A 27,696-nucleotide genomic window follows, 5' to 3' on the forward strand; every position below is an offset into this window, starting at 1 on the left:
ACACAAGCTCAGCTCACTCAGCAGAGCCCTCTTACCTATCTAACAGCCAATCGAGCTGATTATTAGGCCAGAGTTGATAAACTGCGGTCCAGCCTCTCCCCCGTGTGGAAAAGCCAAGCACAGATGTTCCAGTAAACCCCTGTGTTGACTTCCCTCGGCATCAGTCAAAACCCATTTCCATTTGAGATTGTCAATTTCTGGAGGCTTCTGTTCTGTAGATGAACACAATTATATATTTTCCTAAACACAATATTCATAGTGCAAACACACAATCGCATTCTAGTTGTGACGCGTGTCTAAAATTAAATTATACTTATGGGTCACTTTATTGATATCCCCCTCTGTCTCCACAAGTGCGCGTCTCGAAATCCAATACGCAGTAGGTTGCATTCCAAATAACTGTCTAAAGTAGCTCAGTGGGGTGGATGGAGTGAACTCCCTCTCAATATTGACAGAAATGTGTTGTTGGAACAAACAGTAGGTTGTGACTCAAATTCAACCAGAGACATGTCTGCACCACCCCGTTTGCATTGCGCACCCTGGGAGATGACTGGTGCGCTCACAGGACATCAACGTGAGACTTAATTCACAAGAGTAGCTGATTATATGCATTGTATATACAGCAAGCGATTTGAACATGACACACCTAAAATGCAATTAAAAAGTGTTGCTTTTATGTTGACTATTAAAAAGACAGAGGTGTGAAGTTAAGCTGCACTCACTCTAAAATGACAGATGCGTTGCCTGCACAAATGATCTGCGTGATTTGTGTCTGATTGAATGAGAGTGAAGCCGCAGGGCCAAATTGAGTTTTTTCCCTCCTCCCCCAAGGTGTTTCATTCACTTTTCGGATGGGCACTCTGCTCCTCCTCTCTGACAGTGACGAAATAACTGTGTGCGTTAGACAAAATTGAACGTGTTGCTTGCCAGCACTTCACGGTTTCTGTGGCTTCGTTCAGAACCGGATCATCACAGAGTGGATCCGTGCAACTGTGGAGCATCAAGGAGAAGAGAACGGTGCGCCGGGGAGATAAGTGCTGCTGATTTGGAGTGGACATATTTGGGCATATTTTACGCACGCATGTTACGCACTGGGACTAACTGGATTTAAGGACTTATATCGATATTTGTACATTTTATGGAATAAACTCCTTTAAACGTAAGTATCTTTGTTTCTTCTTTGTATCTTGTTTATGTTGGAACTGAACTACGAATTGAGGCGATTACTCTAAACCACATAATTGGCTATTAATGCAATTGTTGGCTTACGGTTTCATCTATTTGCAACATTTTATTATGATATCGATCAAATGTTTGAAAGATGAAACAAATCAGTGTATGTAAGTTAATTTGTCAGTCTGCAAATTATTCAACTTGAACGCACCCAGTGATGCCGTGTTGTCCTTAGATAACCTACATCGGCGTGTCACGCTACAGAGTCAGGCAAGATATTCTAAATGAATTTTCAAAATCAGTATCGCTGATTAGCGATTACTCAACAGTTTTTCTAAACTCACACTTGACATTTTGAAATTAGAATAATCAATAGCATGTTATCCTAACATCATTTCTGTTGAGCATCCCCAAGCAACATGTTTTTCTGTGAAGAAAAGAAAAAGGTTTAATCAACTAGGCCTACTTACTGGATTATAATATCGGTATTTTATCTCCCAGTTGCAGATGATTCTAATTTATAGCACGGAGCACCTTCCGAGCCGCACATAAAGGACCACTGGCTCCAAAAACCTGATACCAATCATATGCCTGTGTGATGATTAAGTGCTGGCCTTCCTTTGAATGACTTTTATTCCTAGAAACCCTTCTGCTACTGACTGTAGTTTACGCACATCATTCTACAAAGACGAAAACTTTTTTTTAAATGTAAAACAGAAACAAATATGCATTTAGATTTATAACATTATTGTTCCTGGACATCTTTCTTTTATTGTCTACCCAAAGTTTCATTTCATTATTTTCCATTAGGGTGGGTCCGCTGACTCGGGATAGACTTGTGGGTATGTTGGCATTAAGTCCAGTTATACCCACCCTGAAATATTTTAGATGATGATCGTTTGCCAATTGCCATTAGCCTGTATAGTGAGCGTTTCGTTTTTATACAGAACAGTTTGGTGCTTCCACTGAAATTAACCACTTGTGTCTAAGGGCTGGATTACACTATGGGGTGGAACTGAGTTTGGTGGGCTCACAGCTGCTGCTGTCTCCACAAACTCTGCAGTTGGAGGAGCTCAGTGAGCTACCTCTCAGCCTTGCCACCTTGGGTCATCAAATATAATTGTTTTTGCCTCCAAATCTTATTTCTCATAGGAACAAATTAAAATAAAATGCCTGCTAATGTGATATGTCAGGTAAATGTGATGTTCCTTGTGTCCATAGGACACTTCTGAAAGTATCAACACATTTAAAAGAGGGACCAATCCATTATTATATAGAAAAAAATACTTTATGAAAGTTTATTTATATTGGTATCATTTTAGCTTATGTAATCCTGTCTGAGTTTTACTTTGTTAAAAATGATTTTAAGATCTGGTTTAGATGAGGAATTGATTTTGAATGACAAAATAGAAGCAGACTTAGCTATTATAACTCAACAAGTGTATGTCTCCCCAGGAAAATATGGATGCACTAGAAAAGCAACATGAAAGGTTGTGTGGGTTGTTTTCTAATTTGCTTCCTTTACTTTTCCAACAGATGATACCAAATATAAAGCATATCCTGTGGTTATACTGTCTCTGTGAAGCTGCAACTGCAACAGGTAAGTTTTGAATCTTTAAATGCTTCTCCCCTCTAACTCTCTCTCTCTCTCTCTCTCTCTCTCTCTCTCTCTCTCTCTCTCTCTCAGTCACTGCTCTCTTTCTTTCTCCCCCCTTCTCCCCATCCCCCCCCCCCCTCTCTTCTTCTCTTAACCCTACTCCCTCTCACCCTACTCCTCCCTCCTCTTCCTCTGTCCACCTATATGTTTTGCATCAAACACAAAGTAATATTACATGGTCACATTCAGCTGGCGTCCATGCCCAGCAGCTTATCTGCAGCAAACTGACTGATGTGCCAGTGGTGCCTCACAGCATTATAGTTTCACTCTATTCTTAAATTAGCAGACTGTGATAAGCCCTTCCCACTCTTTCTAGCCAATACTTTACTCAATGGTGAAGGTGACAGTACTGCCACAGAAGTTTGTATCTCGGGCCCCATCTGGCCCCCTGGCTCTCCTGACCCCTAGTCCCTGGCCTTGTCTCTGGGTGTGGATGGACACCTTTCAATTAGACTGTGCTCCCAGTCTGGAAATAACAGCTGGTTTCACCTCTCATCCTAATAAGGCTGTCTGGTAAACATACACTCATACCTCTGGGGCTGTCCCACCACTGTTCCATAGCATTCCCCACATTGTTCTCTGTGAATACCCCCCCCCCCCAAAAAAAAAAAAGAAGAACAGAAATAAAGGTAAATCTTCTTCCTCTCTACAGGGCTAAGTGTGATTCAGTCTGTTGCTATTAATTTGTGTCTGGCATCCCCTTTGCTTTGCCTCATCACATAGAAGTGGAGTGAGATTGAGATCCAGTCAATAGCTTTAACTGTGGACAGACCTCGGAAGGAGGGGGGTAAAGCTTTGTAGCTGTTCATTTTGTCTGGTTTAGCAGTAGTGTAATTATTTACTGTTTGCAACAGACTATTCAATATGTAGGATTAAATTAAAGACCCTTGTCCTGTGCTACAATGTAGGTGTGTAATATCAGTAGTAAGTTTTCAGCTGTGAGTAGGAGGTCATGAGGAGGGAGACACAATATTGTCCAGTGTGTAGCATGCCGATGACATAAGGAAAACTAACATGCACAACACTCAGTAGTGTCATTACATGCAGTGGTGCAACCATGACTCCACTGTTTAGCCAATTATCTTTAACTTCATACAGACATGCTGCACATACACTACAGTCAGTGTTAAATAGGTTCCCGCACCCATCATTTTAAGGGTGAGGTTTAACTTTCCAAGAGCCAGCTTCAGGCCAGATGCATTTTTTTTATTAGGCTGGGTGTAGTTGTCACACCCTTTCAATGTATGTGAGTCCAGCAGTTTATAGTGTCTAGTTGAATCTGTGAGAAGAGATGTATTTGTCTGGAAGAAATATATATATAGGATATTAAGAAAAGCAAAAAATAAACAAAAAATACTGTAATTAATGAATAAACATGAATTTAAAATGTGTTTAACCCTTTTGCCTTTTGCCTTTCAGCCTCCAATGCATTATCGATAATCAGACCAGTCACTGGGTCCCTCTCAGGGAAGGTAAACCTTCCCTGCTTCTTCTCCACCATCCCAACCTCAGCACCAGTCGTCAGTCCCAATGGAACAGCCATTTATAGCAGAGATTATTTGCGGATCAAATGGACCAAAATAGAGGGTGAAGTAGAATCCACAGTGCTGGTGGCACAAAATGGGGTCATCAAAATAGGCTCCAGCTACAGGAACCGTGTATCAGTGCCCAGTCACCCTGAGGATGTAGGCGACGCCTCACTGACCATGGTCAAGCTGCGTGCCAGTGACGCGGGCACTTATCGCTGTGAGGTCATGTATGGCATTGAGGACACCCAGGATACAGTTAACCTCGATGTTAACGGTAAGAGATTCATGTCATGCTTCCCATGTCACACTGGAATCAGACAAAAGACTCTAAAATTGCTTCCCCAAGATACTCTCTGAATGTAGAAGGGGGTTGCTGCAAGGGCTTAATAATAGTGAAATGTGATACAAGCGGTGATAGAAATGTAAACGGTATGAGAGAACTTTGGGCGCCCTTCTGCTTACTTTGATAGCAGCATCTACCCAGTAGTTACACAGTGTAACCACAGTTGTCAGTTGTTCTTATTTTAGAAGCAATGCACTCTCAGAAAGAGTATGATGAGACTTAGGGTCCCTGTCCATATGTATTGCTTTGTTTTAATTCCAGTATTCATCCATCTCACCCAATCCGCCATCAGAGCCCAAATAAGGATGGACTTGTTCTGCCCATGCATGTTGGTATGGGCAGAACAAAAGCAACAGTATGTTATAACCTCATCCATCCCTATCATCTTGGGTGCCACTTTGTCAGTGGGGATTTTTCTCTTGGTGGGGCACTTAGAGGGTGTTACAAAATCATTTTACTTAGCCGTTACTGAGCAATAACAGTATTCTCCCCATCAAATTTACAAAATTTTGCATATAATAATGCAACATTACTGCCATAACTCAAAGCCAAATGTTTGTTGGTCTCATTGGGGGTGGGGTAGCGGGGTTACTAGTACTTACCTAATGTCATCATATGTATTCTACATGTTCTCATTTGAGAAATATTTTGGGAGATATAACTCATGTTTTGGGGATGCAGAAAACATGGGTGGGGTGGGGGGATACTGGGATAGTTTTGGTTTTCGTTGGTTTACATTCTGCACAAGCTCTTTTCCAACTATCTGCAATGTTAATTAGGACTATCAATCATATCTTCTGCGTGTGTTTGCTGTCCACAAATATGGGGATATCAGGGCCATGGCATCAACTGCAGTTATCTTGTTCATTTGTGGTGAACTGTAGAGTATTTCACTTATCCTTTTGGTTTATTGCAAATTTCCCCCTTTCCAAAGAAGCTGAGAGACTCAATTATTTCACTCATGGTGTGTGCTTTATAAGACATTTGCCATAATTCATAAAACTGAAATTATGCTGATGAATTCCAGATCACTATGTTCATGTTTCTATACAAAACATGATTGTGTTTCATTTTTGGAAGGTAATTTTTTCTACAATATGTCGCCAGGTGTTGTGTTTCACTACCGGGCTAGCACCAGCAGGTATACCTTGGATTACCAAAAGGCTGTCCAAACTTGCCAAAATATTGGTGCAACCATTGCCACGTTTGACCAACTGAGAGCAGCCTATGAGGATGGGTTTGATCAATGTGATGCTGGCTGGATTGGCGACCAGACAGTGAGGTTGGCTGCATTTTGATTCTCTGTCGTTAAGAAATTTCTTTTAGACAGCACTGCTATTCAGTGATACATATTTGATTGTATGTGTGTATGTACAATGGTAAGATGGCATGTTATAATGGCTCTTTGTTTCTGCGTCTGTACAGGTACCCAATTACAAAGCCAAGAAAGGGCTGCTATGGCAACCTTAAGACTAAACCTGGTGTTAGGTCATATGGGACCAGGAAACCCACGGAGACCTATGATGTATACTGTTACGCAGACAAACTTGATGGTGAGTCAGCCTCAAAATTAGGCTTTTCTACTTATAAGTAATGAGATGTTTAGAGGCACTGGCACACACTCTGGATGAAATGACGAAACTTCCAAAATATCACAGTGCCAATGCAAATTACCATTACAGCTTATAAAGTGTTCGGAAATTGTTGGTTTGAGTATGACAATAGGTGACAATGAGTGATCTTTTATATATTTTGTTGCGCCAAACAACTTCATGTGTAGTAGAAAGGTTAGTTAGGGTTCAAGAGAAATCCCTAATAATTTGACTATAAAGCAGGAATTGGAATTCACTCTCCACCATAGTGGTTTTTGAAAAATAAAATGCAGACAAAATGTGATAATGAGCGTTTTAAATGTATTTGGCACTGCTTATGGGAAGTCTTCACTTCTCAGCCAGTAGTCTTTTTCTGTCTGTTCATTATTCAGCCTGTTACTGCTGGACTCAACTCCACTCAGTGTTTTATGAGTGTTAACATCCCTCTTGACACATCTAAACTCCAGTCAGGCCTCTGTAGTTTCTCTTCTTGTCTGGGATCTGGACTGTGCAGCCTTGCTACAGTAGATCCTATATTTTAGTTGTGAATATGATGTGACATTCGTATTATTACTGTTATGAGCAGATGTAGACAATGGTGTCAGCCACGGATGTCAACCCAACCCACAGCAACAAGGCATGTGTACATACATCTTCCACTTAGCTCTTCAATCTCTCCAAGAGACTATACATGCATCTTTGACCTCACTGTATTCTGGGCCGGTTGTACATAATGGGTAGGTGTGTTCTTTTTTTCTCCTGGCATTTTGCCTTTTCTAGAGTAACCCAAAGCATGAGTGGTTACATCTGTATGTGTGCTGGCACACCACAATGCCTTGGATATTCATTAGTATTATAATTTGTAATCATGTAGTCTAAAAGAGTTTGAGATGTACAGAAAAATTAGCTTTTAGTTATATAAAACTTGCGCATACCAATAACTTACTGGTTAGTCATCAATATATTTTAGGCAGAAAATGTCCATTACAATTACCATGTAATATAGTGACTTTTGGTTGTTGGAAGTAACTGTTTATAAAGGATTTCATGGTTCTTGTCTGCTTTTAAGAGGAAAGACATTTCTGGGGCGGAAAGCATCTTCTAATCTCAATGTCATTGTAAATCAATGGGATGAAACCAGCATGGCATATTTGAAACGTCACGCCCAAAACTAACTGAAAACATGTAGTCAGTCAGTTATCCTCTCTAGTAATGTTGTTTGGTTTTCCATTAAGATCGGGCCTTTCTGAAGTCTTCCATTGATCTCTAGGCAAAGACAAATATTCATAATTGTCATAGAGCAGTGACCTTTCTGAAGGTAAGATCCTTAAGCAAACTTTATGAAGGAAGGAAATATAGAAGGTGTAATTCAGTTCACTCACCCCGAGGGGAAACCTCATGTCCTAAGTACAGACGCAGTCATTGACAGGCCAGGCACATTTTCTGCATTGCTATCCCACCTCAGATTAACATAATGAATGAACTACTGTTGTCCTAAATATTATTGGTGGGAGATGATTTATGTCTGTGCCCTACACAGCTGTGACTTTTGTCAGCTGTTTTTGGGCTAAGTCTCTTCTGAAAGGTCAAAATGTTCTACAAATCTGTAGTTTGAGATTACTTCAAATTATGTTTTCACTTCAAATAATTAAACATTAAAAAATATGAAAGGACTGTCCATGTATTTATTTATTTATGTATACCAGAGTTTGTGGAATTGCTCACATAGAGTAATCCAATTTTGTTGCCATCATCACTGATGATTTGCTGCCATGTTGCCTTTGAGTTAGTGCTTTTTGTTAAGTACACTGCACTTTGTCATCTGTATTTCAGGTGAAGTGTATTATGCTCCAGTGACCCATAAGATGACTTTTGAGGAGGCCAGTGAAGAGTGTAAGAAGAGGAGTGCTGTCCTGGCAACCCCTGGGCAGCTCCATGCTGCCTGGCGACATGGTCTGGACAGATGTGACTATGGCTGGCTTGCCGATGGCAGTGCACGTCATCCTGTTGCAGTACCCAGAATGCAGTGTGGGGGAGGCCTGCTCGGCGTTAGGACCATGTACCGTTACAGAAACCAGACTGGCTTCCCAGAACCAACTAAAAAGCTTGGAGCTTACTGTTTTCAAGGTAAATTCCCCCACAGATTCTTGTTGTCAGTATTTAGTATAACATTTTGTATATTTACAGTATGTAATGGAACAAAGTGTTACCTGCATAATGGTGGGTCATGTGGTCTATATGTATATATTTTGGTTTAGACAGGCAGACATTGATTGAAGGCACAGACCATTCCCTATCCAGGCCTGAGGAGCTATGATCTCATCTCCTTTTAGCATCTGCTTCCCCACCCTTTTTTCTGCTTCTTTGCACCACTGGTTACATTTCCACATCTGAACTAGACCAACATTTTAAAATGTTTGTAACCTGTCTGATCTTTTGTCCATTGTTCTCCTTGTGTGTCTGTTTTTGTGTGCTTTATGACTGTATAGTTTTGATGACAACAACAACATGAGCAAAGAAGAGGGATGGTTTTCTTATGAGCATGTGTTATGTGCCAGGATAGTCAAACAGATTGCAGTGTCCAGTTGACCTCAAACTCACGTTTTTGTTTCCCGCCCATTTCTGTGGAAAGAAAATTAGCTAAGTGGAGAGTAAAATTATAATAACTTTAAAAGCACATGGACATGGCAGTTCTAATAATAATGGGGAGGTTAATGACCAATAGCTTGCTTGAGTTTCAGTCAGTACCTGTCTGAGTTTTCTTTATTTATTACTTCCAGATGGGCTAATCAAGGCTGTTAAATATATATTTTTTATTTTAGATAATATTATCACATTTATGAAAGGCCAAATTAATTGTTAATCCACTCATAACAAGTCCAAGGAAAATCTTAGTAGCCAAGCACTTGTGGAAATTCATCAGTGATGACTTCTGCAGACTTTTTTCACTTTCTACGGACTTGCTTGTAGGACACACTTAGACATGCATGGAAAAGACTCCTTGTAGCCAACCATGGTGATTACTGACCATGGGAAGGCAGGGGAATATAGTTATGGATCCCTAAAAATAGTGACACTTCATGGTTCACTGGAAGTTAGCAGAACTGGGATAATCCCTCATAAGGTGAGTGTTCTTAACTAATCAGTATCCCCAGGGCAAAACTAAATGACAAATGATGGTCGCCATTTAGAGAAGCAGGGAAAGTATCTAATACCACACCTGTCAGCCTTTTCAGTCTGACTATCTAACTCCCTTTTCGCTTTTCTTGTCTCATTTCCGCTGTCAGAGTTTGCCCTCTGTCATTCTCACTTGTACTTATCAGGGCAGACATTTGGATAATGGACAAAGTACTGGTGGACTTCTAAATTCGGTCATCCTTGGTGACCCTTGACCTGGCCTTTCCATCTTTACAAATGAGCGGCTGGACAGATAAGCTGGCCCCTGCCTGGCCATTTACTGCCCCTGAGCTATGCTAATTCTCGCTGTGATAAGTCCCCATGGAGTTCAGAGGGCACAAAAACAGGCCACACTCACCCCCTGCTCTGTGCATTACATGTCAGCTTTCTCACTCCTGTTGTATTTACACCTTCTTACCCCATCTAAGTGCCTTTCAAGTACCCTTTTTTGGTAGCAGTCACTCCATCATTTCCTGCTTTCCCACTCCCAATAATATCTCAAAAACTGTTATGCAAACCTACACAGAAAGACAGGGTGAAAGGATGTTAGTGCAGAGGTTAGAGGGGGATAATTGGTGTCTGATTGGTCTCTGGATTGGCCCGAAGACAACAAAGGCCGCAGTAACAGCAACAGCAACAGCTCAAATGCATCAGTGAGATAATGCACTCCCTCTGAGAGCGCCCTATTTTTCCTGTTGGGGAAAAACGTGTCTCACACCTTACATCAGAGATAGTTTCATGAAAAAAGAGGGCTAGTACGTAATGGTCAACAGCTGGCTTTATGCAATCTGTCTGTGCCAGCGACGAAGGCTCTCTAAGGCTGTAGCACTGCGCCTTTTATGGGTGTGAGTAAATGAGAGAGCATGGGAGGACAGAGGGCCGGGGACAAAGAGGTGCATTCAAGAGAAAGAGGAGTTAAAGGGATTTACTCATAAAAAAAATTTAAGAGTAAGTAGACAAGTTCATTAGTGAGCATTTCAAGAAAATCACTGAGAGGTGAAACTTTGAAATCAGTGATTGCTGCTCAATGATAGGACAAAATATAAGTGTTGCACAGAGTACAGGAGGGGACAAAAATAGTCAGGGCAGCAAAACTACAACTCTAGGTTCTGTAAAGTTTATCTGCTCTTTAGTTCCTCTGTTAAAGTCGTGTGAATCCTTTCCAGCAGATCAAGAAATGTTTAGTCAGTCATTCAAAGAGCACTTGGTCATAGAAAATAGAACACTTTGAAAATTACCTCATCTGCCATGCGGTGATTAAAAACTATCCAATTTCATGGTACAAGATACATACTATTAAATGGAAAAATAGCATGATGATATAGGCCTCACTGATACCTCGCAATGATTGAGTTTATTTGCCAACAATTCTAGTGCAGAAAAAAACTGTTCCTATGAGAACATTGCGTGAATAAGTGTTAGTGCAGGTTATAAACAACCTTCAGAGTCAAGAGAGGAAGTACTTGACATTAAGTTTTCTAGAAAACCTTTAACTTTAATGTTAAGCGTCACACTGTTATTGCAGCTGTGGCATATTGCTTCTTGACTGCCATTTGAGTCGTAAGGCTTGTCTCACACACTGCCCATTTCACATACTTACAATATATTAAAAAAAACTTATATTTGATAAGAATTTGATCTGTTTAAGACACCAGGTGTTGGTTGCTCACTGTCTTGACAATAATCACACTATAACAATTCTATTTTATATTTAAAGGAGTAATAGTCAGACAGGTGATTTTTGTCATTTTTGCTTTTTTTATTTATGTGCTTATGTCTGTATCTTAGGAAGGATAAAGGTGATCAACCAGACTTCCTTTGTGGATGTGTCCATGGTAGGAGTTGCCACCACCATCATCGGCTCCACTACCTCCAACCCTTTACTAGAGAGTAGCACCACTACGCTAACTCCAACATATGAAACTGTATCAGAGGCAGAAGAGTCTCCTGATTCTCCAGTTCCTACAAATCCTCCATCAATGTTCTCTACGAGTATGGCTCCACCACGCCCCACTCTAGCAGGCCAAGAAGAAGAGTTAATCACCGCAGTTGCACCCACCATCACAGAGGAACATGAGGACACTGACGATGTAACAGCTGCAGAACCCCAAAACACAACAGAAAGCACTGATACCACAAGGTCAGCGTCCAAGCCCTTTAAGGAGCCAGGCGATCACTCAGTAACTGAGATCAGCACAATTCAGCCTGATGTCCCCATCCCAGAAGCTTCTCTCAACACAGAGCCCATGTTTGAGGAATCTATTCCAGATTCTGGGATCACCACACCAGTGGCCTCTGACCTTACTGACAATCCAAAAGAATTAACTGAACTGACCAGCAAGGAACTGTTCAGCTCCTCAGAATCAACACCTTCAGTCACTGGATTTCATTCAACAACACCATTCCCAGACTACGGTCCTAGCGATATTGAGACTGGTTTTGCTGTAGAGGGACTGCCTCCTTCTCAGCCATCAATAATCCCCACAGACACAACCTTTATGTATAACACACAATCGGGCAGTAAGGTGGAGATTACCACCACCACAATCCTACCAGAGACTACCAGCACTGCAACACAAACTGCACCTCAAATGCAAGCTGTAGAGACAATGGCTGTTGTCTACATGGAAGAGACCACATCTGCAGCTGTGACAACCACCGCTGTTCTGACTGACAGTGGAACCTCAGCCGAAGATGTGACGTCGTCATCAAGTGTACATGTCTTTGAGGAGTCCACCACTGAGTGGCCAGCACACAGCTATGACACCCTGACAAAGGACGAAGACACAGCAACAGAGATTGGGACAGAGTTCTTTACCTCAGCTCCCATGGTTTCAGTTGTGGCTGATACGACCACCACTCCGGGTACAGCGGTCGCTGATGAACAGTCCGTCCAAGTGACCACTGTCAGGCCAATGCAGAATGTATCAGGTAAGACATACAAACAATAACTTAATCCTTTGAAACTTTATTTGCCATATTTGTATTCAAAGCAAAATTCAGATTTGGTTGTGGAAATTGGAAATGCCATTATATGTGTATGAATGATGTCACAACAATCGTGTGGCACACACTTGTGATAGCTAAATCTTTTGCTGCATTGTTTTATCAGAATATTGTTGCACTACAGTAGCTGGGGGACGCTGTTTAATTTAATTTACATCCAGTCACCTCAAATCAAAGGCTCAAACAAGGGTCCCTGTCCCTTTTTCTATATAAAACTATATTTTTGAAGCATTTAAATTATAGTCAACTCAGTGACTACCTCTCCTAATTACTATTATTTTTATTTATTTTAGTAAATACTACTAGTTAGTACTTATGTTTGCATGGTGAGTCAATTTTAAGTTCTTGTGCAATGAACCGAGTTAAAATGTTTTGTTTTCCAGTTCCCTCAGGCTCATGTTTGTGGTGTGTTCTCAGTTTGGACAGCAGCTGAAAGACTGCTTAGCCTTAGGACCTCCTCAGTCAGTCCAGCTGAGCAGATGTCCTGATAATGATTTTTACATAGACAAGAGAGAGAAGGTGGGAAATGAGATATGGAGGGAAAGAGAAAAAAACGCAGTAGAGCGAGAATGGGATCAGGATATAATAAAATATAATAAAAAAGTGTACATCAAGTTTATTAATAGTTTCAGTTTATTTTAAAACATAATATAAAACAAAATGTACTATGATTGCATAAACATCTAGTATTCCTTCTTTGAAATTTAAGATTTGATCAGTGGTTAATACTGTAGCTCGGTATACTTACTGTATATTATTATAATGTATACTCAGCATTAAGACTAGCTCAGTGTTTCATTTAAATTCAATTTTAGATCTCAAACCTTGAGAGTGGCTGATTATAGATTACAGGTACATTTTAATCTATTCTTCATGTGTGTCTTTTTGTAAAGTGTTCATACTGTGATCTTTATAGTGATATTACTAAATCTGTATTTGTTGCTTACTTGAAGTGACACGGGAATAACTCAAATGTTCCTTTTTGAGTTATGTCGAGTAGAAAGAAAATTAGTTACAGCAAATTGAGTATTTTGAAATACATATTTTTCAACAGCACATTATCCCACATGCAGACAGCAGCTGCACCATTTTTGCACCTTTAATTTGCTTTTTATCTGAGCTGCAAACATTACCATGGTGACTCATTCCTTTGTCCCCGGAGTGCAGCTCACATTGGAGGAAAGGGATCTGGTGAATTGGAAAGGATACAACTGAATGAACTGGTCACTTGGCAGTTTTTGGAATTTGGTCTGGATTCGTGGTACAGTGGGTGCTAAGCCTGCCTGAGAGAGATAGCACTCCAGGTTAAACACACTAACTGCTTTTGTGTCCATCAGCATTATATGCAGTGTGGTCAATGTAGTTGCCAAGAGTACTCCTTAACTACCCTGTACATCCGTTTGTGCATGTATAGCACAGTGTGTGAAAGAAGCAGATACACAAAATCAGTGTGTCTTTATGCATTTTGTGTATTTGTACTACAAATCACTATGCATTTGCAGTATTGCTCTCCTTGTGTGCATGTACCAGATTACCGGCAACCAACCTGGTAATCACAGTTTTGTTTTGGCAGTCTACCTAAGTAAGCACAGATGCACCACAAGAGGTGATGTCATCGCTAAGGCAAAGTCTCCCCTCTCTGTGAGGACAGCTGGAGGATGCCTGACGAAAGGCATTCGTTTTGGTGGAATGTTAAATCAGAAGAGTGATACTACTCTAATGTCTTTACATTGAATATAAGGCTATAGCAAATGAGTCTGTTAGCATAGCTTAATCCAAAGACTGGAAGCAGGGAGAAACAGCTAGCCCAGCTCTGTCCAATAGTAACAAAATCCATCAACAAGCAACTCTAAAACCCACTAATTACATGTTATAACCTTTTGTTTAATCTGTGTAAAAACCAATAGTCACTACTTTTTTTGTTGGAGGTTATTATTAGGACCCCCAATTATGCTTAGTTTTAATTACACGATATTGCATGTTCGTTGGTGAACCTTAGAAGTGCTGTTTCCCACTGTTTTCTGTTCACCAGAAAGAAAAATGTGCATATTTGCCAAAATGTTGAACTTTTCTCTTTCAATGTCCTTCCTAAGCACACTGGTTGTTTGTCATTTGCTGATGTGCTGTGGGAATATTTGCATGTAGTGGGACAGTGCATAGGTAAATGCTGTTTGTGTAAAATCTAATGACACACCACAAAACTTAATCTGTCCCAAATTCAATGAACTACCTTCATCCTATTCTAAAATATACTGTATACATTGATAATCACAAGTTAGTTACAGAGACAGTGCTTAATAATTAATAAAATAAAATGTTTTGATGATACTGGTGATAGTGATAAATTAGGTTAGTATATACTTTTAGTAGACTGTTATGTTAATTGGCTTGGATTAAATAACTTGATATTTAAAAAATTTGACCCAAATAAAAAAGGATAATTCACAACTTGAAGCTGATTGCCAGATGAGGAGTTTATTTGTCCTGTACAGTTGTGTTTGTGCCTAACCCCACGATGAAGGCTGGCCAGTGATTCTGTGGGTTACTTTGATTTGGACATTCATGTTTGATGTGGCTTTAGGAGCTTCTGCACAGACAACTGACTGTACGTGTGTGTGTGTGTGTGTGTGTGTGTGTTTGTGTGTGTGTGTGTGTGTATGTGTGTGCGCGTGTGGGAGAAAGGTAATGCGTGAGTATGCGTGTGTGTGTGGGTCAGTCAGGTGGGTCCACTGCCTGAGTTCCCAGGCCTCGGTTATAAACAGGTGTCTTTCTGCAGAGCTGAGCTGGTGCAGGTGTTCTTGTTTGCAACCACTAATCTTTCTTAATCACCATTTGTGGGAAACAGAGGGAGAGGGGACAAGGACCAGAGAGAAAGAGAGAGGGAATGGGAGTAGTAAAGCGTGTATACCAAAGGATGTTATTGTGTGTTAATAAGATTTTCTTTCCTTTCCTGCAAACACCGGTATACAATTCAGGCCCAAAAGTACCAAACTGGTCATTTTAGGATGCACCATGGCTCTGTTCTTTTTGCCACATGATTGATGCATAAAATTGGATTTGTCAAAAGCTTGACACTATAGCTCACTCTCAAGCCTCATTGGTCAGAGAGATGAAGATGATTTCCAGAGATGAAGGGCTGTTGGCTGGGGCAGTCTTCGTATGTTACATGTTCCTTACTACATGCATGTTATGTGGACATATGTCTGATTGGAGTCATCAGGATTCTTTCCTCACACCATGTTTGTTAAAGGGAGATACTTAAACCCAAAGCCTTTTCTTAGCTTTAGGTTATAATTGTCATATATTAGTTCACTAATTTGAGCTGTAATATCACAGTTTTAATATCTTGATAGTTGGATTTTGTGTAGTTGTTTAAAGCAACAATATTTTTAGAGGAGGTGGATTATTTCCAGACAGAAAATATATATTATGTTTATTTTTATTTATACATAAACCCATCTGAGGCAACATAATGCATTTGGGTTCATCAAGCATCAAGCAAAGTAGAAAAACTCACTATGATTCTGACCTGTAAACATTCAGTGCAGGCGGAGTGCCACATATCTGTGTTTCTGTCTATAAGCAGATAAATTGAGTGTAGGTGTGCGCGCGCGTGTGTGTGTGTGTGTGTGTGTGTGTGTGTGTGTGTGTGTATTCTGTTTAGTCCTCAGCTTGTGGAACATCTGGTCTGGTTTCAGTTCTCGTTTTTCTTACCTTAGTTACTATTTTAAATATTATTCTTAATATTATATTTAGTAAATCAACAGATGCTGACTTTGTTAACATTGTTGATGGACTTGGCTATTTCTGCATAAGTGGCCTCTTCACATCAATTTAAAATGTAAATCTTTGAATTATGGTTTGGATGCACTTCAGACACCACACTTTATGTTAGAGAGATTTGTCTGTAGTGTTTTGCAGAAAGTAACTTTTTTAGGTTAAAATAATTATTTTGTGGGAATACTCATAAGAACGGTTAACACTAGTTATTTTTATCTATTGATGCAGCCTAAGAAGTGGTAGGAAGTTGTGTGTTTCAGTGTTTGGACAAAGAACTCCCTAATCCAACATTCAGAGACAATGTTTCTGATCTTTTTCAATATATCAAACACAATACATTCTTTTTTTAACTTATGTATCAGCTGTTAGTTTCATGCACTGGCCGTTTGAAAAAATTGGCATTGTCTGGGCATTGTGTTAAGAGTGATTAAAGGGGTACTTCATCAATTTAGTATTGCACTTCCATAAAACAAAAGGAAAAAAGAAAAAAAACTCTGACAATTAGTTCCTTTGTGGGTCAAGCTCCAATATACTGGATCCTACACTTCCATAGATTTCTTGTAACACTGGCTTTTTGTTAAAAATTGTAGTCTCCTAGCCCAAGCTGAAATAACCCTAGTGACATCACTAGGATTATTTTCTTGACAAAGTTTTCTTCAGAGTGACAGTACAGAGTCACCAGAGTCTTGTATTGGTAAACCTCATTATGTGTAAAGATCTTGGAGTTCCCCCATAAAACGATTTGTTAAATGAACCTTTCCCAAATCTTACGCTTGTATCCTTTCTCCTGAAGTTGATGTTTTTCAACCGACTGTCAGGATTTTAGAAATAAAATATTAATGTTGTTGCTTAGAGCTTATTTTCTTTTTTTTCCTTCACAGTTGACCAGGCAATTCAGCCACAAGATTCCCAGTCTCCTGCCATACCAGTTGTGCCTGATCATCCTATCTCCTCCATAGCTGATGGTGAGCCCATCCTGCAGAGTGGAGACCCAGACCTTTTCTCCCAAGCTGCTATAACTATTACTCCAACTGTTAGCTTTATAAATGGTAAACATGAGATCACACTAGAGCCACAGAGCCAAGAAGAAATAGAGGCCAAAGGTACCCAGATTTTGACAAATGTGACAACTCTGGGAGCAAGCGATGAAATAACCACGGTATTTGATTATAGTTGGACTGATCTCCCTGTTGATAGCAGTACCGAAACTACAGAGGAGCCCGCAGCGATACTGACCTCTACAGAGATCCCAGATATTGAATACTATGACCCTGATCCAATCACAATAGTTGAATCAACACCTCCTCACACCACTGAAGTAGATGAGCTGACAACAGAAGGTCCCAGAGAGAAAGACACAATGTCTATTCCAGCCTCAACAGAGGAGAACATGGCTCCATCGAAAACTGCACAAATAAACGGAACTGGTCTAGCTGCCACAGCTGCCACACTGAGTGATGTCACAGCTACCTCTGCTGACTTTGTTCCTACAGTAACATCAGCTGAGCAACAGATCACCAAAGCAACTGAAGAAACCCAAACAATGGAGACTGAAAAGGACACCACCAGTGTCATCACCACATCTATACGCGAAGAGGTAGGCGAGTCAGGGAAGACTCCCACATATGTGAAAAGTGACTCAGAAGTGACTCAGACAGAGAAAGCTAAGGACCAATTCCCTGTTACTTTTTCAACCAAACTTTATGCAGACGGAGATAAAGCTGAAACCACAGAGGAAACAAAGAGAACATCTGCCGCTCCAGCTGCTGAAGACAGCAATCAGTCTATGTTATTGACGGTGTACACTCCCTCCTCTGATGACGCTGATGGGAAAACATCAACAACTATTGACTCACAGAGCTCTACTCAAGATGTAGAGGGAGCGGATGATACCCAAACCCCCCAGGAATTTGCCTTCATCACAACTGCTCCTTCAGTATCTAGTCGTTCAGCCTCTCATGAACAGACAGACCACACTGACAGAACACCAGCTATTGATGTAGGTAGCACTGAATCATCAGCACCTACCTGGGCTGAAACTTCAGAGGGTACAGTCCCTAGTCAGGAGGCGAGTGTAGACAGCCAAATGCCTTCCATCTCACCTTCTAAAAAAGTTGTGACTGATGTAATGTCTACACTAGAGGAGGAGGGTTCAGGGCTTCAAACAGTAAACATGTTTACAACTGGCCCACCATCGCATACCTCTGCGGGGACTGGAAAATCATCTTCAAGTCTGAGTGCAACAGATCAAGCTAAATGGCAGAGTGAAGTAACTTCACAAACAGTACAAACAGCAGGCACAGATACATCTGTTCCTGCCACTGGTGAGTCAGAAAAAACGTCAACACCCACCACCATGCGTGAGGAGTGGAAACGAGATGAGACATCAGCTCCTCCCTCTCACAAATCCGTTGCAACCACTTCGTCCCCCTTATACAGTGCTATTGAAATTATCAAGACAACAATGGCCTCATTCACTGAATATTTCAGTCAGTACTCAACACAAAGTCCATCACTAATGACAGATTTACCAGACCAAAGAATGGATAAAAGTGAGGGAACTGCCACTGGTGTCACAGATAAGGAGACTTCAATAGATCAAACTTCCTCACCTGTGGCTACCTCTACTTCTCCAGTCAGTAGCATAGTCAAACCAGGTGAGTCTATATCAACCGCAGTTTCAACTGTGGAAATCTCAAGTGTAACTGAGGTCACAAAACATATACAAATGCCTTCAGTGACCAGCACTGCTTGGCAAATTACAGATGACCAAACATCTGGTATGACATCAACAAGAGCTACTGCAGCAGCTACCATGCTCAGCACAGATAGATCAGTTAAAGGAACAACACCAAACGAAGAAGCTCATGGTTCAACCAAAGCTGGCACTGTAGCTCCTTCTGCTTTCAGCACTGAGATACCAACGTCTGTATCAAAAGAAATGTCAGAAATCACAACCACTGAAAGGATATCTGTTACTTCTGAAGTTACCTCCATTTTCACACCCACAGATGAGGTGAGTGCTGAGGGCCAGACAGTATCACCTGGAACATCAAAGAGTGGCATTGCAGGAAGAACAGTAAAACCATCAGAATCAGAAGTAACATTAGGGACTGCTGTTTCTTCTGACATCAGTGTGACCCCAATTCTGTCCTCTACATTTAGCACAGGCAGTGAAGTGACCAGGAATCAAACAGGAAAACCATCCAGTTCACAGGAACCAGCAGTTAGTATCATAACTGACGTAGTTACCAGCACACGGCCCACTTCAAAAGCAGAGGTGACCTCTGATGGTCAAACAACTACATCTTCTGTGTATAGCACTGCAAAACCAGCAACATTGTATGAAGTGACACAAACATCAGCACCTTCGGTACAGAGAGTTTCAGAGATTGAGGATAAAGATATTACTGAAACTACAATGGTGGAGTCCATTCCTTTTTTCAAAGGATCAACTACCAAACCTGAAACAGCATCGATCCTCCTTACCCCAGATACAGAGAGTTCTGGAGAAAGCACTGCTGATATCACTGATGAGTCAGTTATCACAGGAATTACTGTCTCTTCAAGGTTGACTACAGAGTCACTATCGGAGACAGCGTCACGTGAAACTGACACAAGTGATACTTCAAAAACAGCTTTCATGGCAGCTTCTGTCCTGTACAGTATTGAGAATCCAACATCAGTGTCAACTGAAAAACAAGAGGCTGTAACTACAAGTCAGAGTGAGGAAGCATCAATAACACCAGAGACAAGTTCTACTATCCCAACAACAGATGAAGAGAGCTCAAGTAAACAAACAACTGACTTCTCCAGCAAAGACACCACAGTTCCTACAGCTTCGTCATTGTTTAGCACTAAGAAGCCAACATCAATTCCTGGTAAAGAACAGGTCAGTGCTGTCACAGGTCAGACAGAGAAGCCATCAGTCTCTCCCATTACTCAAGAAACAGAGCAAAGTTTCACTTTCACTCAAGTAGATGAAGATGGCTCAGGTGATCAAACCCAAGACATGTTCACTCAGACCTCCACTGTCACAGCTAAATCATCTCTTTATAGCTCTGATGCATCAACAGCAATTGTTCCTGTTAAAGCATCTCCTGTTTCAGACTTTGAGGATAAAGTTACTAGTACTGAAACTACATCGGTGGAGTCCATTTCTACATTTGCTGGATCAACCACAAAACCTGACAAAGAATCACTCCTCATTACCACAGATACAGAGAGTTCTGGAGACAGCACTGCCGATTTCACTGAGGAGTCAATCATCACAGCAACTACTGTCTCTTCATTGTTGACTACCGAGTCACCATCAGTCACAGCATCACTTGAAACAGAAACAAGCGATACTTTAAAAACAGCTTTCACCGCAGCTTCATCCCTGTACAGTACTGAGAAATCAACATCAGTGTCACCTGAAACACAAGAGACAGTAACCACAAGTCAGACTGAGGAAGCATCAGTAACACCAGAGACAAGTTCTGCTGTCCCAACAAGAGATGAAGAGAGCTCAAGTAATCAAACAACTGACTTCTCCAGCAAAGACACCACAGTTCCTACAGCTTCGTCATTGTTTAGCACTAAGAAGCCAACATCAATTCCTGGTAAAGAACAGGTCAGTGCTGTCACAGGTCAGACAGAGAAGCCATCATTCTCTCCCATTACTCAAGAAACAGAGCAAAGTTTCACTTTCACTCAAGTAGATGAAGATGGCTCAGGTGATCAAACCCAAGACATGTTCACTCAGACCTCCACTGTCACAGCTAAATCATCTCTTTATAGCTCTGATGCATCAACAGCAATTGTTCCTGTTAAAGCATCTCCTGTTTCAAACTTTGAGGATAAAGTTATTGGTACTGAAACTACAGTGATGGAGTCCATTTCTACATTCGCTGGATCAACCATGAAACCTGACAAAGAATCACTCCTCATTCCCACAGATTCGGAGAGTTCTGGAGACAGCACTGCCGATTTCACTGAGGAGTCAATCATCACAGCAACTACTGTCTCTTCATTGTTGACTACCGAGTTACCATCAGTCACAGCATCACTTGAAACAGAAACAAGCGATACTTTAAAAACAGCTTTCACTGCAGCTTCATCCCTGTACAGTACTGAGAAACCAACATCACTGTCACCTGAAACACAAGAGACAGTAACCACAAGTCAGACTGAGGAAGCATCAGTAACACAAGAGACAAGTTCTGCTGTCCCAACAAGAGATGAAGAGAGCTCAAGTAATCAAACAACTGACTTCTCCAGCAAAGACACCACAGTTCCTACAGCTTCGTCATTGTTTAGCACTAAGAAGCCAACATCAATTCCTGGTAAAGAACAGGTCAGTGCTGTCACAGGTCAGACAGAGAAGCCATCAGTCTCTCCCATTACTCAAGAAACAGAGCAAAGTTTCACTTTCACTCAAGTAGATGAAGATGGCTCAGGTGATCAAACCAAAGACATGTTTATTCAGACATCAACTGTCACATCTAAATCATCTCTTTATAGCACTGACGCACCAACAGCAAAGTCTGCTGTTAGAGGATCTGCTGTGTCAGACATTGAGGATAAAGTTACTAGTACTGAAACTACATCGGTGGAGTCCATTTCTACATTTGCTGGATCAACCACAAAACCTGACAAAGAATCACTCCTCATTACCACAGATACAGAGAGTTCTGGAGACAGCACTGCCGATTTCACTGAGGAGTCAATCATCACAGCAACTACTGTCTCTTCATTGTTGACTACCGAGTCACCATCAGTCACAGCATCACTTGAAACAGAAACAAGTGATACTTTAAAAACAGCTTTCACCGCAGCTTCATCCCTGTACAGTACTGAGAAATCAACATCAGTGTCACCTGAAACACAAGAGACAGTAACCACAAGTCAGACTGAGGAAGCATCAGTAACACCAGAGACAAGTTCTGCTGTCCCAACAAGAGATGAAGAGAGCTCAAGTAATCAAACAACTGACTTCTCCAGCAAAGACACCACAGTTCCTACAGCTTCGTCATTGTTTAGCACTAAGAAGCCAACATCAATTCCTGGTAAAGAACAGGTCAGTGCTGTCACAGGTCAGACAGAGAAGCCATCAGTCTCTCCCATTACTCAAGAAACAGAGCAAAGTTTCACTTTCACTCAAGTAGATGAAGATGGCTCAGGTGATCAAACCCAAGACATGTTCACTCAGACCTCTACTGTCACAGCTAAATCATCTCTTTATAGCTCTGATGCATCAACAGCAATTGTTCCTGTTAAAGCATCTCCTGTTTCAGACTTTGAGGATAAAGTTACTAGTACTGAAACTACATCGGTGGAGTCCATTTCTACATTCGCTGGATCAACCATGAAACCTGACAAAGAATCACTCCTCATTACCACAGATACAGAGAGTTCTGGAGACAGCACTGCCGATTTCACTGAGGAGTCAATCATCACAGCAACTACTGTCTCTTCATTGTTGACTACCGAGTCACCATCAGTCACAGCATCACTTGAAACAGAAACAAGCGATACTTTAAAAACAGCTTTCACTGCAGCTTCATCCCTGTACAGTACTGAGAAACCAACATCAGTGTCACCTGAAACACAAGAGACAGTAACCACAAGTCAGACTGAGGAAGCATCAGTAACACCAGAGACAAGTTCTGCTGTCCCAACAAGAGATGAAGAGAGCTCAAGTAATCAAACAACTGACTTCTCCAGCAAAGACACCACAGTTCCTACAGCTTCGTCATTGTTTAGCACTAAGAAGCCAACATCAATTCCTGGTAAAGAACAGGTCAGTGCTGTCACAGGTCAGACAGAGAAGCCATCAGTCTCTCCCATTACTCAAGAAACAGAGCAAAGTTTCACTTTCACTCAAGTAGATGAAGATGGCTCAGGTGATCAAACCAAAGACATGTTTACTCAGACATCAACTGTCACATCTAAATCATCTCTTTATAGCACTGACGCACCAACAGCAAAGTCTGCTGTTACAGGATCTGCTGTGTCAGACATTGAGGATAAAGTTACTAGTACTGAAACTACAGTGATGGAGTCCATTTTACATTCGCTGGATCAACCACAAAACCTGACAAAGAATCACTCCTCATTACCACAGATACAGAGAGTTCTGGAGACAGCACTGCCGATTTCACTGAGGAGTCAATCATCACAGCAACTACTGTCTCTTCATTGTTGACTACCGAGTCACCATCAGTCACAGCATCACTTGAAACAGAAACAAGCGATACTTTAAAAACAGCTTTCACTGCAGCTTCATCCCTGTACAGTACTGAGAAACCAACATCACTGTCACCTGAAACACAAGAGACAGTAACCACAAGTCAGACTGAGGAAGCATCAGTAACACCAGAGACAAGTTCTGCTGTCCCAACAAGAGATGAAGAGAGCTCAAGTAATCAAACAACTGACTTCTCCAGCAAAGACACCACAGTTCCTACAGCTTCGTCATTGTTTAGCACTAAGAAGCCAACATCAGTTCCTGGTAAAGAACAGGTCAGTGCTGTCACAGGTCAGACAGAGAAGCCATCAGTCTCTCCCATTACTCAAGAAACAGAGCAAAGTTTCACTTTCACTCAAGTAGATGAAGATGGCTCAGGTGATCAAACCCAAGACATGTTCACTCAGACCTCCACTGTCACAGCTAAATCATCTCTTTATAGCTCTGATGCATCAACAGCAATTGTTCCTGTTAAAGCATCTCCTGTTTCAGACATTGAGGATAAAGTTACTAGTACTGAAACTACAGTGATGGAGTCCATTTCTACATTCGCTGGATCAACCATGAAACCTGACAAAGAATCACTCCTCATTACCACAGATACAGAGAGTTCTGGAGACAGCACTGCCGATTTCACTGAGGAGTCAATCATCACAGCAACTACTGTCTCTTCATTGTTGACTACCGAGTCACCATCAGTCACAGCATCACTTGAAACAGAAACAAGCGATACTTTAAAAACAGCTTTCACTGCAGCTTCATCCCTGTACAGTACTGAGAAACCAACATCACTGTCACCTGAAACACAAGAGACAGTAACCACAAGTCAGACTGAGGAAGCATCAGTAACACCAGAGACAAGTTCTGCTGTCCCAACAACAGATGAAGAGAGCTCAAGTAATCAAACAACTGACTTCTCCAGCAAAGACACCACAGTTCCTACAGCTTCGTCATTGTTTAGCACTAAGAAGCCAACATCAGTTCCTGGTAAAGAACAGGTCAGTGCTGTCACAGGTCAGACAGAGAAGCCATCAGTCTCTCCCATTACTCAAGAAACAGAGCAAAGTTTCACTTTCACTCAAGTAGATGAAGATGGCTCAGGTGATCAAACCCAAGACATGTTTATTCAGACATCAACTGTCACATCTAAATCATCTCTTTATAGCACTGACGCACCAACAGCAAAGTCTGCTGTTACAGGATCTGCTGTGTCAGACATTGAGGATAAAGTTACTAGTACTGAAACTACAGTGATGGAGTCCATTTTACATTCGCTGGATCAACCACAAAACCTGACAAAGAATCACTCCTCATTACCACAGATACAGAGAGTTCTGGAGACAGCACTGCCGATTTCACTGAGGAGTCAATCATCACAGCAACTACTGTCTCTTCATTGTTGACTACCGAGTCACCATCAGTCACAGCATCACTTGAAACAGAAACAAGCGATACTTTAAAAACAGCTTTCACTGCAGCTTCATCCCTGTACAGTACTGAGAAACCAACATCACTGTCACCTGAAACACAAGAGACAGTAACCACAAGTCAGACTGAGGAAGCATCAGTAACACCAGAGACAAGTTCTGCTGTCCCAACAACAGATGAAGAGAGCTCAAGTAATCAAACAACTGACTTCTCCAGCAAAGACACCACAGTTCCTACAGCTTCGTCATTGTTTAGCACTAAGAAGCCAACATCAGTTCCTGGTAAAGAACAGGTCAGTGCTGTCACAGGTCAGACAGAGAAGCCATCAGTCTCTCCCATTACTCAAGAAACAGAGCAAAGTTTCACTTTCACTCAAGTAGATGAAGATGGCTCAGGTGATCAAACCAAAGACATGTTTATTCAGACATCAACTGTCACATCTAAATCATCTCTTTATAGCACTGACGCACCAACAGCAAAGTCTGCTGTTACAGGATCTGCTGTGTCAGACATTGAGGATAAAGTTACTAGTACTGAAACTACAGTGATGGAGTCCATTTTACATTCGCTGGATCAACCACAAAACCTGACAAAGAATCACTCCTCATTGCCACAGATACAGAGAGTTCTGGAGACAGCACTGCCGATTTCACTGAGGAGTCAATCATCACAGCAACTACTGTCTCTTCATTGTTGACTACCGAGTCACCATCAGTCACAGCATCACTTGAAACAGAAACAAGTGATACTTTAAAAACAGCTTTCACCGCAGCTTCATCCCTGTACAGTACTGAGAAATCAACATCAGTGTCACCTGAAACACAAGAGACAGTAACCACAAGTCAGACTGAGGAAGCATCAGTAACACCAGAGACAAGTTCTGCTGTCCCAACAAGAGATGAAGAGAGCTCAAGTAATCAAACAACTGACTTCTCCAGCAAAGACACCACAGTTCCTACAGCTTCGTCATTGTTTAGCACTAAGAAGCCAACATCAATTCCTGGTAAAGAACAGGTCAGTGCTGTCACAGGTCAGACAGAGAAGCCATCAGTCTCTCCCATTACTCAAGAAACAGAGCAAAGTTTCACTTTCACTCAAGTAGATGAAGATGGCTCAGGTGATCAAACCCAAGACATGTTCACTCAGACCTCTACTGTCACAGCTAAATCATCTCTTTATAGCTCTGATGCATCAACAGCAATTGTTCCTGTTAAAGCATCTCCTGTTTCAGACTTTGAGGATAAAGTTATTGGTACTGAAACTACAGTGATGGAGTCCATTTCTACATTCGCTGGATCAACCATGAAACCTGACAAAGAATCACTCCTCATTACCACAGATACAGAGAGTTCTGGAGACAGCACTGCCGATTTCACTGAGGAGTCAATCATCACAGCAACTACTGTCTCTTCATTGTTGACTACCGAGTCACCATCAGTCACAGCATCACTTGAAACAGAAACAAGCGATACTTTAAAAACAGCTTTCACTGCAGCTTCATCCCTGTACAGTACTGAGAAACCAACATCACTGTCACCTGAAACACAAGAGACAGTAACCACAAGTCAGACTGAGGAAGCATCAGTAACACCAGAGACAAGTTCTGCTGTCCCAACAACAGATGAAGAGAGCTCAAGTAATCAAACAACTGACTTCTCCAGCAAAGACACCACAGTTCCTACAGCTTCGTCATTGTTTAGCACTAAGAAGCCAACATCAGTTCCTGGTAAAGAACAGGTCAGTGCTGTCACAGGTCAGACAGAGAAGCCATCAGTCTCTCCCATTACTCAAGAAACAGAGCAAAGTTTCACTTTCACTCAAGTAGATGAAGATGGCTCAGGTGATCAAACCAAAGACATGTTTATTCAGACATCAACTGTCACATCTAAATCATCTCTTTATAGCACTGACGCACCAACAGCAAAGTCTGCTGTTACAGGATCTGCTGTGTCAGACATTGAGGATAAAGTTACTAGTACTGAAACTACAGTGATGGAGTCCATTTTACATTCGCTGGATCAACCACAAAACCTGACAAAGAATCACTCCTCATTACCACAGATACAGAGAGTTCTGGAGACAGCACTGCCGATTTCACTGAGGAGTCAATCATCACAGCAACTACTGTCTCTTCATTGTTGACTACCGAGTCACCATCAGTCACAGCATCACTTGAAACAGAAACAAGTGATACTTTAAAAACAGCTTTCACCGCAGCTTCATCCCTGTACAGTACTGAGAAATCAACATCAGTGTCACCTGAAACACAAGAGACAGTAACCACAAGTCAGACTGAGGAAGCATCAGTAACACCAGAGACAAGTTCTGCTGTCCCAACAAGAGATGAAGAGAGCTCAAGTAATCAAACAACTGACTTCTCCAGCAAAGACACCACAGTTCCTACAGCTTCGTCATTGTTTAGCACTGAAAAGCCAACATCAATTCCTGGTAAAGAACAGGTCAGTGCTGTCACAGGTCAGACAGAGAAGCCATCAGTCTCTCCCATTACTCAAGAAACAGAGCAAAGTTTCACTTTCACTCAAGTAGATGAAGATGGCTCAGGTGATCAAACCCAAGACATGTTCACTCAGACCTCTACTGTCACAGCTAAATCATCTCTTTATAGCTCTGATGCATCAACAGCAATTGTTCCTGTTAAAGCATCTCCTGTTTCAGACTTTGAGGATAAAGTTATTGGTACTGAAACTACAGTGATGGAGTCCATTTCTACATTCGCTGGATCAACCATGAAACCTGACAAAGAATCACTCCTCATTCCC

The 27,696-nt window shown here is 41.4% G+C and overlaps 1 protein-coding gene across 1 annotated transcript in view; it reads left to right on the forward strand.

Moving 5' to 3' along the window:
* Window positions 1-27,696, forward strand: part of LOC119892318 (versican core protein-like) — a 56,431-nt gene that overhangs the window by 7,781 nt on the left and 20,954 nt on the right. The window contains exons 2-5 of the mRNA XM_038704521.1: window positions 4,250-4,633; window positions 5,810-5,984; window positions 6,128-6,255; window positions 8,128-8,421. Of these exons, the coding sequence (XP_038560449.1) occupies window positions 4,250-4,633; window positions 5,810-5,984; window positions 6,128-6,255; window positions 8,128-8,421 (981 nt within the window). The remainder of the gene's footprint in view (window positions 1-4,249; window positions 4,634-5,809; window positions 5,985-6,127; window positions 6,256-8,127; window positions 8,422-27,696) is intronic.

This window comes from Micropterus salmoides, unplaced genomic scaffold (assembly GCF_014851395.1).
Source record: "Micropterus salmoides isolate LMB-PRFRI ecotype aquatic unplaced genomic scaffold, ASM1485139v1 Ms_hic_scaffold_7, whole genome shotgun sequence".
Taxonomy (NCBI): Eukaryota; Metazoa; Chordata; class Actinopteri; order Centrarchiformes; family Centrarchidae; genus Micropterus; species Micropterus salmoides.